This window comes from Plutella xylostella, chromosome 28, assembly GCF_932276165.1.
Source record: "Plutella xylostella chromosome 28, ilPluXylo3.1, whole genome shotgun sequence".
Taxonomy (NCBI): domain Eukaryota; kingdom Metazoa; phylum Arthropoda; class Insecta; order Lepidoptera; family Plutellidae; genus Plutella; species Plutella xylostella.
In genome coordinates, this window is record NC_064008.1 from 7,220,790 (window position 1) to 7,233,368 (window position 12,579).

Here is a 12,579-nt window from a genome sequence, read left to right on the forward strand (position 1 = left end):
TATAGTACAGATTCTTAAATAATTAATAATGTGTTCACTGATAAATATACAATACACAAACATTGATTATATTATAATTATATTTTTTTGATATATTGATTGCATATAAGTGAAAACTTGTATGCTATCTATCACAATTTCAAAATTCTTATGTAAAACAAATTAGCTGTAAGTTTTCCTATAAGTAGTAAAAAATAATAGTAATAATAAAGAAGTCTCAAAAACTTTCGTGTACCTATAATAATTATAAAATATACCATCAAATATACCATCGGATAATACCATCCGCCGATTCAGCGCCCCCACAGCACCGCCAGGTCTCGTCTTAGCACTTCTTTCAGGCGAACTCGGGCTAAATTGCAGTTGGATGGTGTCCAGCCGTGGACGTGGAATAAGATCTGTTCACAACTTTACATATAAGTTTAGGGAGAATAAGTTTATTTTATAATCCCATACACAAAGAGGGGTGTCTTAAGGTTAGCGTGTCTGTGTATCTGTTTGTGGTAGTGTAGCTCCCAAACGGATGATCCGATTTTCGATTTGTATCTTTTGGGTATTGTTACCGTAAATTTTCTAAGCCATATTTAACCCGCCGGTGCTCGCGTCAAATTTTGTGACACAAACGGTCGCATGTGGGTCTTTTAGACCCGAAAGTAAATTGCTCAGTTTTCTTGAAACAAAAGAATATTTAGATATTTTTCTACATTAAACGTAAGATTAGTAACAAAACTATTTTCAAATTATAATTATTTATATATTTATTTTTAAAAATATATGTTTTGACAGTTTCAAAAGTAGTATGCTTCAAGTTCTTATTTATCTACATAGGAACATAAATTACAGCTTATTTTTATTAATTTTTTATTTATCTACAAAGAAAACTTATTTTTATCAAAAATATTAACCATTCTTCTAAGTAACAAAAAAATTTAACTTTTTATATAAAAAAATAATCAACAATCAGCTTTTGAAGTTTACATAAAATTACGTCTTCCTTGTATTGGTGAAGTGTATAATTAGGTATTTTCTTCTGTCTTTTCACATATTCATATTACAAGTAATGCATAAAAACGCAGTGAGATCTCTACAACGATCGTCTAAAAGGTTACGTGACATTTCTAAAAAGAAAAAATAATAAAATAAAAAAAATATCAAAAAAATTATACTGTCACAAAGCGTCGCTCTTGGGTCGAAAAGACCTATATTCACTTTGAATGTCCGTCCTGTCCAAGTGCCGCGGGCAATCTGGTCGGAGCGGGGTGTGCGGCTAGCCTATACGGTAACTTGAAGGTACTAAGCACGCCAGTTAGTAATATCGAATATTTTAAAAGGTATCGAGGTATAAATAGGGAGCTGGGTCTTTTCGACCCACGCGCGACTATCCGCGGGTTAAACTAAATCGGGTTAGCCGCTCAAAATCTATGCGACTTACAGTATTCAATGTCGGGGGTTTTTAAGGTTGGGTAGGTTATATATTTTAGTAGTGCATGAAAGGAACCGCTTGAGCTCGTAGATACGAAGATAATCTTCAAAGCTGAGTTATCGCCGATGATTCCATCATGAATGTAGAAAGGGCCATAACTTTACTTCAAGTGGAACTTGGCTAGTCATGGCCTAAGCCTTTTTTTTTCACTTCTTATGATGAGTCCTCAAATGATTAGCCGCACTCTCTATCCATCCACTAAAAGCGGATACCTAAAAAAAAATAACAATATTTTACAAACTTACGACACCGATCTTCAAAGGTACTTAAGTGTGTAGAAACACAAGAAGTACTAGCAAAAGTATTCATCGTATGATAATTATAATAATATATGTAGGGACATCTCAATCTCACACACAGCCTGTAATATAGGTATTGGACAGCTGATATATCTACACAGACTGATACATATTATACATACCTACATATTTATAGATATAGAATTAATTACTAATTGCCAGTTTCAATAACCTTATCTAGCGATTAATTGCAGTTACTTTCATTAGATTTTGGCACAAAAAGTAGCTTTCTGTCAAAATTGTATGAAAGTAACTGTCAGCTATCGATAGATAGTTATTGAAACTGGCACTAAAAGAGAAGCTTGATTCTTACCCTAGTGTAGACGCCCGGGTAGCCGGCTCTGCCGCAGCCGAGGCCTCCGGCGACTATTCCCACCAGCACGCTGTTCACTACCAGCGGCCCGCCGCTGTCACCCTGGTGGGGATGAGGGTATTGAGGATATTCAGGTGTATCAATCATCATCAGTTTACCCCAATTCGGCTATTTGATATACTAGCTGCCCCCACGAGCTTCGCTTTGAATTAAAAAAGTAGTCTATGCGTTAATCCAGGGTGTCAGCTAACTTCATACCAAATTTCATTAAAATCGGTTCAGCCGTTTTGACGTGAAGAAGTATCAAACATACTCAGAAACTTTCGCCTTAATAATATTAGTAGGATGGACCACGAGTCCGCCTTGTTCTATGCTTATTCACGGAGAATCTAATTAAATATACATCATCATCATCATCATCATCAGCCTATAGCAGGACGTAGGCCTCTCCCAAAGCACGTCACGGGACACCCTAGTATAGACGCCCGGGTAGCCAGCTCTGCCGCAGCCGAGGCCCCGGCGACTATTCCCACCAGCACGTTGTTCACTACCAGCGGGCCGCCGCTGTCACCCTGGTGTGGATATTGAGGATATTCAGGTGTATCATCATCATCATCAGTTAACCCCTATTCGGCTATAGGATATAGTAGCTGTTACCGCGAGCTTCGCTTCACCATAAAAAGTTTTTCTGTGGGAATTCCGCAATAAAAAGTAGCCTATGTGTTAATCCTGGGTGTCAGCTAACTAAATACCAATTTTCATTAAAATCGGTTCAGCCGTTTTGACGTGAAAGAGTAACAAACATACACACACACCCATACTCCCAAACTTTCGCTATTATATTACTAGGATTCACCTCGAGTCCGCCTTATTTTACGGTTACTCACGGCAAATCTAGTGCCATATAAATCATCATCATCATAATCATCATCAGCCTATAGCAGGACATAGGCCTCTCCCAAAGCACGTCACGGGACACCCTAGTATAGACGCCCGGGTAGCCAGCTCTGCCGCAGCCGAGGCCTCGGCGACTATTCCCACCAGCACGTTGTTCACTACCAGCGGGCCGCCGCTGTCACTCTGGTGGGGATGAGGATATTCAAGGGTATCATTATTATCAGTTCCTATCCTATATAGTACCTATGCTATTCGGCTATAGGATATACTTGCTGTTCCCGCAAACTTCACTACGCCTTTAAAAAAATTCCGTGGTAATTTCGCGATAAAAAGTAGCCTATTTGTTAATCCAGGGTGTCAGCTAACTCCAAACCAAATTACATCAAAATCGGTTCAGCCGTTTCGAAGTGAAGAAGTAACAAACATACTAAGTAGGATGGACCTTGAGTCCGCCTTGTTTCATGCTTACTCACGGAGAATCTAGTTAAATATACATCATCATCATCATCATCATCATCATCAGCCTATAGCAGGACATAGGCCTCTCCCAAAGCACGTCACGGGACACCCTAGTGTAGACGCCCGGGTAGCCAGCTCTGCCGCAGCCGAGGCCCCGGCGACTATTCCCACCAGCACGCTGTTCACTACCAGCGGGCCGCCGCTGTCACCGTGGTGAGGATGAGGGTATTTAAGTATATCGTCATTAGATTAAGAATATACGAACAAAATGGTGTGTCCCATACAAAAACAAAGCAACTTTCCGCATAATGACAACCATTTTACCAATGAATAAAATCACATATCTTCTAACCAAACTAATTTAAATTAGTGGTAGAAGTGGGGTGTTTATCTTTGCACTGACACTCCATCTTGTTCGTATATTGTTAATCTAAACACCAACCTGACACGAGTCGCGTCCACCGTCTACTACCCCAGCACAGATCATGCTCGGGGTCACGGGGAGTATTGAAGAGTACGACCGCCGACAGGCCTCCAGACTCACTAGGGGGACTGTCGCCATTTGCAAGGTCTCTGGACTGGAGCCGTCTTCCTAGAAATCATTCTTACATAATTTGAAGGCTACCTAAGTAAAATTATTAAAGACTAAAGACTTAATTCGTAACTTAATTTGAGTAAACTATGGCTTCGATGGCAATAGACAAACTGTTCGCTCGTTCCTAAGTACGTGAAAAACTGCAAGTCGCGTAGAGTGAACGTAAACAACTTTGAAAACCCCTGAAATATAACACTATATAAAAGTCTTTTGATTTGACTAGCCAATTTTGATAAAATATAGCTAAGAACACTCGGGGTAACAATAATTATAATAATAAAAAAAAAAACGGTTCAGCCGTTTGGGAGCTACGCTACCACAGACAGACACACATACACACACACACCTCTTTTTCGGGAGTAAAACATATAATTTACTTACACTGAGCGAACCCCAACCAGAGATAATAGCTTTGCCGCCAATCATGGTCTCATTTTGTAACTGCAGTGGTATTGAACTGATTTTGCTATTGTACTGGAGAGATGAGGCCAGCAATAGTAGCGCTATGTCGTTATCTAACTGTGTATTGGCACCTGAAACGAAAAAAAAATAGGCTGAAACACTCAATAACATTGAGAAAGCCGAGACGGCGTTGTTCTATGTTCAAAAAGGACAAATTGAATAGAACCCCTGAATCCATTGAACATCGCGAACTCGGCTCTACTCTTCCTGAATCACCGCAAATAAATAATTAAGGTAAGAGTCCACCTTTTAGCATGCATCATACGCAACGGACGCATCGCATCCAGCAATATTTATACTTTTAGAAATTCACGGCATTTCTGACGCCGTTTCTCTATATATTTCTGAAAATGCGTTTGGTCTGTTGCGTACGATGCTGAAAAGTAGACTCCTACGTACCTACGAACGTACCTGAATGCCAGAGCATATCAGAGACTTGGATGACTTGTCCACCGCGCCTGTTGGAGCTGGACCCAGCTCGCACCGAGAATTCAGCCGTGTTCAAGCTGTGAGAAGAGGAAACTTTAGGAGACATATTTTTGAAGCTCAGTGGGGTTATCACCACCGAAAATTACCAATTAAATAACAATTCATAATCAGCGTCGCTCGCTTGTTGAATCTGACGTAACTTGTATGGAATGTTTGACAGGCAAGCGACGCTGCTTATGGATTGTCAATTGCTTACAGTGCGACAAACTTATCTGTTCCGGTGAGAGCGAACTAAATTGATCCATATCTCATTATTTACTAATGAATTATATATTGATATTGATTAGATGGGTTTATTGAAACTACAAGAGCGAGTTACCACTACTGGCAAACTTAAAATCTTATAGAATGAAGAAATATTACACATTTACGTGAGCTGTCACCGGAACAGATAAGTTTGTGGCACTGTATGAGTCAGTACTCGTACTAACCCGCGCGAGTCAACTTGGCACGGCCGAAAAGAACCAGGGGTCACACCGGGTACCCTCGAGCTAGTAAACTTGACATCTGGTTCTTTTTGTCCAGGAGTCAAGTTAACTCGCGCGGGTTTATAGTAAAGTTTGGTGGTTCTCACACTGCGACACATCACGCTGAATGTTGCGTGAATGCGTGTCTTAACGTTTGCCTGTATCTCCGCTTAGAAAGGATTGGCTTATCAACCTGAAGTCGCAGGCTGTCCACGGTGCGCCGCCGCCGCCGGACGCATAATAAAGTGCGTTCCAGACTGTCAACAAAACTACACAAGACGTAGCTAATACGATAGTGTAGAGTCCTTATTCGGTAGGTCTCGCCAGTAGTTAGAATAGTGAATAATTTGGTCGGGACCCGAGACAAAACCTCGTTGAGAGTATGGAGCAGGCTTAAAAAACAAGGTAATACCTACGTCACTCGAAAGGAAAGATTCCCGTGTTGCAACAAATAGCTACACAAAGTGTTATGTTAAAAAGTGTTTTAAAAAAAATCGATTTAATAATAAAAACACACATATTTCCAGCCGTATTTCCAGTCACACGAACACAATCCATCGAACTTAAATTGAGTGATTCCCTCGAGATCGCGCCTCCATTTACCGAACTCACATCTCTTTGATATTAGTCTAGAAACGGAATGGAGCTAAAACTAGATTTCAGATACAGTTGTAAACTGAGTTTGAAATAGTTTTGAGCTGTGTAAATGTAATAGATTTGGTATAAATGAGGGTATTATTAACACTATTAAGTGTATTTTACTTTAAGTGTACTGGTAATTGAGCTATATGGTATTGAAGTTAAAAAGTCTAAAACTAGTGAAATATAAAATATAATCTAGGTACTATTGAACACATTTTCCTATTATTTTTTAAATCTTGCAATTATTAATAATGGATCTATTCAAATACCACTATTCAAAACACACCACACCTATTTTCGTCAAAGCTAAAAAGTAATCTTATTGATAGCAAACAGCAAATATAATGTTGAATTTTATGTATTTTGTTTCCTCTGTGTCATTCACTCTGAGTATTTACAGATCTCACAGATGTTTGTCAGTTATGCAAGAATTTTCGATTACTAATGTACGGTGGGAGTTGGGAGGTTTCTTTGCTCTAGAGCAGGGATGCACAGACCGCGGCCCGCGGGCCGCATGCGGCCCGTCGGTCTTATACTGGTGGCCCGCCGACAGCAAAAATATTACTCTCGTATATAGTTCATTCGAAAAATATTTAATTCTAAAAAAATATGTTCGATAAGTGCCCAATCACAGGCAATTTAAACAATTCCTTGATGATATCGAACGCGAATTTAGAGATTTATTGTAGTATATAGAAATAAGGTGGCTAAGTCGTGGATTGACACTGGGAAGAAATTGGAACAGGAACTTAAAAATCCTGATCAATGCAGTTAGAAATTATCGACATTCAAAACGACCAAGATTTACGCAACAAATTCAACGAAAGAAAATTACTGAACTGTTACCGCTGCATTTGTAGAAAATACGTACAAAGAGTTGCGTATAAATTCTGCTCTGAAAATGTGCCAGCTTATTTGGTTGTACCTATACTATCTACTTATACATGTATGTGAACAAACCTTTTCAATACTAAATCGACAAAAAATCTAAACCGCCTTGCAAACGAATGTTTGGAAGTAGTTATACGTGTAAATTTAAGCCAAATAAATAAAAAAATAATGGTAAGCACTATGCAGTGCCACGCTTTAAAATAAATCAATTCTTGTTATCAATACTTATTGTCTTTATTTAGGTACCAATACTTCTGGCGGCCCGCCATCAGTTCATAATTTGTCCAAGTGGCCCCTAGTCTTATAAGTCTGTACATCCCTGCTCTAGAGTATATGTACATAGAACAAAGCAAATAAACATTTATTTCACAAACTGACAATAATAAAATACAGAAACTATTAAAATACAAAACCAACAATAATACCACAGGTTGACAGAGCGTCAAAAAGGCACCAGCTCAGCATGTGCTGCAGACAATAAGACCTTCGTCACACCCTGTAGGTACCGTATACGATACGACATACGTACGAGACAATTACTGGTCTCATCAATCAAAATCGCCCAACAAAAAGACGGCGAGATTGAATTGGGGCAGATATAAAATTTCCAAAGATTCCGGTGCAGTGTAATGAAAAATCAGTGGTGAAATTTCGCTTCGTTTTTATCATACTTAAGTATATTTTTATAGGTAAGCGATGATTTTTTATATAACTATTTACAGAATTGAGTTCATTCATTAGGTACCTTATGAATGTTCTTATTAGTAGGAAGTCATGTTTATTTTTTATAAGCACACAATAATTATATTTGTATTACATTGTAGTGAAAAATCTGCATTGTTTTTAATAGTTGTAATCCCGACAACACACTAAGGGCCTGTTTCACAATGTCTGGATAATGGCTACCTATGGGACAAAATACATGCTCTCAATATCTAAAATATAATTACACAGAGTGACAGCATGTCTTTTATCCCACAGGTAGATATTATCCAGACATTGTGAAACATGCCCTAAGAAGGCTAACCCTAACCCTATTTTAAGAAATTAAAATTTTTAGCTTTGCCATGTCTGTATATTTACGAAGTAGCTGTATTTATAAAATCAAATCCAAAGCTCTTCTTGAAGGCATCAGAGGTACATCACTGCAGTCGGATACGTTCGCTACATAGTAACAGACTGTGCACTCAAACCTCAAAGACGGCCTTAATGAATAAAAGTATATTTTGCATGTCGCCCCTTATCTATACTAAAATACCAAATTGTATTAGAGACCTTGACATAAAAATATTTAAGAAAAGATTATGTGAATTACTAATTGCTAAGTGCTATTACACTATAACAGACTTTTTTGACGATAGAACACTATAATAATTGACATTTCTAAAATAATTAATATTATCTTGTATGTATACCTACCTGAATAATCTTTTCAATGTAAGTACTTCTAAAACACGTAATTAATTGATTTGTGTATTTGCATGCATTTTTGTTATATAGCATGAGCCAACCTTCAATATGTTCGTATGCTTAATGAATAAGCAGTACATGGAATGTACCTACTTATAATTGTATAAGATCTGAATTTACCTGTGTACACGAATAAAAAAATTGAGTTTGAGTTTGAAGGTCACTGTACCACAGACTACCCTGTATCGCCGAGGGCCGTGCTGTCACAAAGAGATCTGCGTCCATTATTGAACGCCTATCTGTCTTGACAAAGATGCTTTCTGGAGGAGCTTTTAAGTAGGAAGATATTGCGTTTCGTTATGAAGGAAATATTCGGCAAAATGTGATGGTAGTACTGAACAAACTGATTGTGTGTGGAGGTGTATAAATGTTTTTGACGGATACTCAAAAACCTCTTGTAATTATAATTGTGTGTAAAACTACTTTTGTGTATAAGGTCTATATTCTATATAGAAAGCTTAGAAAAAGCGTCAGTTACTAACTTCAATCATATCGGTCACCAACTCTACAGCCTGGGTTTGTCGCCATGTCACCAAAAAATAGCCCGTTAGATAAGTTTTCAATTAGGTTCCTAATGCGCCGAGGGCGTCATACAATGTGCAGTGGAGTTACCACCACGAACATTAGCAATTGACAATCCTTTAGCAGCGTTACTCGCTTACCAAATCTGAAGAAACTTGTATGGATCTGACAGATGTTTGACAAGAAAGCGACACTGCTTACTGCTTATGGATTATTAATTGCTATTGTATCGCTGGTGGTACCATAGCAGTAGATACGTCACTCGTGAAAGCTCCTTTCACGGCTGATTATGACTCACCCCTGAACACAGTGAGCAGCAGTGACCACGAGGTCTGGAGCGACGATGCTACCCCCACAGTGGTGGGAGCCTCGCCTCATGAGAGACACCTGGTACGGAGCTGACGAGATGTCAGCATCGTGCCCACCCACTACGCGGTAGTCTGAAGAGAGCGGGACGGTTGAGCAAGCTGTGGGAAAAGAATAAGTAGGTATATTATTATTTAGAGTGGTGATATTTTTCGCGAATTTTATTATTTACCTAATTCTTTTACATATAATTGCGCATATTTTACATATAATTACATATAGTGCGATAAACTGATTTTTTTTTTATTACATTCTGATTTCATTTTCGGGCTTAGATATAACATGCTGCATATGTAGGGTTCGGCTAAGTATACCTACCCTTTTTGTTACTGTATATTATGTACGAGGAGTATTGTTTTGAGATCAGAGTAACGATGTACGAACAATATGGTGAATCACACACAAAAACTATGCAAATAACTGACCACATTTGGTTTGTATTCCCGGGAACTCTATCTAAAAGCCAAAAAAATGCTTACCCAGCAACTGCAATATTGAAAAAGTGACACAAACCAAACCTAACATTACGAGTAATAGTCACTCTGCTTTTTAGCACAGAATAACAACTCTACTTTTAGCAATTTAATGAATCATTATATCTTGCGTACTGAATACCTGAATTTAAAATAAGATATGAAATAAGTAATGCTCAAAATACAAACCTTTTATACCTCACAAGTTTGATGAATTGCAAAAGAGCTATTCGCTAGCATTGTAGTCATTAATCTATTAAATATTTACTTAACATGTTCCAAAAAACAAAGTAGTTCAACATACAATGCTACGTTACAGACTGCTTCTATTTATTTACACGTTTATCTTGAGTTTATTGCAACAAGGATACAGTTCTTAGATAATAGCATGTGCTATGTTAAAAAACTGATAATCCTATAGAAGGTATACAAGTACTTACAGAAGAAGGCAATTTAAAACATTCCTTAATTCAGTACTGTTATAATATTTTTCAAGTTTTTTTCAAGTTTGATAACTTTTTAAAACACATTTTATTGGACCTAAATTGGTAACGTGGCATTGCAATAACTAGACTTGAATGTTTATTATGTTATACAATGAAAATATCTCAAAATAAACCATGAATTTTAAATTCTCTTTCGGTAAACTTGGTCTTAAAAGACGGTTAGCCGCGGTTGTCTTGTTAACGTTAAAAGATGTGAATTCTGAAGCGTTTAATTCATCATACTTGACGCCTCAGGGGGTTACTCTATACTGACGAAAAACAAACGAACGCGAGCTGTCGTGCAATCGGCACGTTTAATACAACGGGATAGAGTCGTGGTTCGCGCAGCAGTGCTCCGAAACTTAGGTTTTCGTCAGTATAGAGTGAACCTCCAGTTTATGGCCGCGGCTACAAAATAAGGCTTTTCGGATTTAAAATAAAATGTGGTGAAACTGCAAACGGGAAGCGATCTTTATGTTTCCTTACCCGGTTGGGAAAGAAAGGTTCTTGTATAAAATATTTGTAAGTACTACCTAAGTATGTATTCTCATTCTCATCAAGAATAGCGTTTTACACAAAATTTTCTAGGTAGGTGCTGATTTTCAGGTCAGATAAGTAATAGTTATCTGGGGAAAAAATAATTATGAAGATGTCGAGTCTGAATATTTGTAGTCACTAGACAGTGACATTTACCAGACTATTAAATCTGCCCTAAATAGAATACCTATGAAAAAATCTTCGAAAAAGTATGCCAGAAAAAGTTTTCTGCCAAATTTCTAAGATACAAATTTACGTAGGTAGGTAAGCATAAAATTAATTTAAACTCAGGCTAGCCCGTTTACGAAGTAACGGCCATTAACAAACAAACAAGTGAACAATTTGTTTGCGTAAATTCATAAAGTCTCCATTTTATTTGTCTTTCACTTTACGTCGCCCGTGGCGGGGGAGTACTCCGACTTTGCGAAAATACACTTCCGAAAAATATTTAGGTGAGTTGGTAGGATTCATTTGTGCGTACTTATTATTTTTTTAAATAACTGAAGTTGTAATTAAGTAAATATGTACATACCTTTTATACTGTGTCACACTATTGTAACATTAGCATAGATTGTACCAAGAGTGTATGACATTAGTATAGTCAATGTTTGTATACCTACTTAGTGTAGGTATTGTAACAATAATGTTAATGGCTCCTAATAGTTGAATTTTTCATTAGATACAGCGATTTGGCGTTTTATGAGTGGCCACTTTTTGAAGAAAAGTCCAACTCTAAAGAGCGTTTTTCATGAATGTTTATTTATTTATTTATTTATTTATTTTATAAAACTTATACTATCATTACAGAGTAACCTAATTCGATAGCAAGCTCAATTTATTATAATTATAATTAATTTTAACAATGGCAAATCACATACACAATAATACAATAAATTACATGTAATCAATAAAATAAATCTAAAATCAACATAAAAGCAATTTTCACACAAACATTTCATTACATATTATAAAAATTATTTTTCCTTAATTTATCATTGTAGCATAAAGCCGACTGTGCAGTTTTAGTAAATTCGTTCAGAGAACAACGAAATATGTCAACTGTCTCTGAGATACAGTTGAGAACGCGGAGGGCGCGGGTGAGCGGGGCGTCCCGCAGCAGGTTGGTGCGCGCGCGCGGCACGGCCAGCAGCCCCGCGCGCCGCCGCCGCCCCACCATGCGGTCCGGCACGTTCAGGCTCACCATGCGGAGCACCCCTGGGTTGCACTGCGTACCTCGCAACAACTGCATAACGTACGTGGCTAGTGCAAGCTCCCTTCTAACCTCCAGTTGGGTGTACCCGACCATGCCCAAGACGAACAAGGTAGGGTACATGAGGGGATAAAATGGATATACCCCGTACATTTTTAAATAGATGGCTTTAACAAATTTATTTTGTATACGCTCCAACATAAGTCTATATTTTTCCTCATGTGGGTTCCAGATGACTGAGTTACATTCAAGATGACTTTTAACAATTGCCTCGTACGTCAGATGCTCCGGAACAGGCGGAATGAAAGCGGTTATAACAACCAGCGACCATGCAGGAAAGCGTCCCTTCCTCCTCATCGACGGCATCAAGCGGCATGTTGCAAGCGTAGCATAATGCAGCCAATACCGTAGCAACCGCACTTGGCGACGCGGGAGCGGCCGGTTTGGTAGGCATAATTCATAAAGCAACTGTGATTCAAGCGAAGCGGTTACTCACCGCTTAGGAATGTACCGATTTGA

General features: G+C 38.1%; 1 protein-coding gene across 1 annotated transcript; it reads right to left on the reverse strand.

The window, feature by feature from the left end:
• Positions 1-293: 293 nt before the first annotated feature.
• LOC105389835 (vitellin-degrading protease-like) lies at positions 294-12,156 on the reverse strand. Its single transcript, XM_048631195.1, has 7 exons — positions 11,925-12,156; positions 9,288-9,456; positions 4,920-5,014; positions 4,428-4,579; positions 3,894-4,043; positions 2,096-2,197; positions 294-398 (listed from the first exon to the last, which is right to left on the reverse strand). Exons 1-7 carry the CDS (start codon positions 12,154-12,156, stop codon positions 294-296), a joined length of 1,005 nt encoding a protein of 334 aa, XP_048487152.1.
• Between the last annotated feature and the right edge of the window lie 423 nt (positions 12,157-12,579).

Coding starts and splice junctions, on each gene's coding strand:
- LOC105389835 (XM_048631195.1), bottom strand. CDS start 12,156: ATGGTCGGGTACACCCAACTGGAGGTTAGAAGGGAGCTTGCACTAGCC. Junction 4,044..4,427: donor CTGGTTGGGGTTCGCTCAGT/GTAAGTAAATTA, acceptor AATGATTTCTAG/GAAGACGGCTCCAGTCCAGA. Junction 2,198..3,893: donor GTGGACGCGACTCGTGTCAG/GTTGGTGTTTAG, acceptor CATCCCCACCAG/GGTGACAGCGGCGGGCCGCT.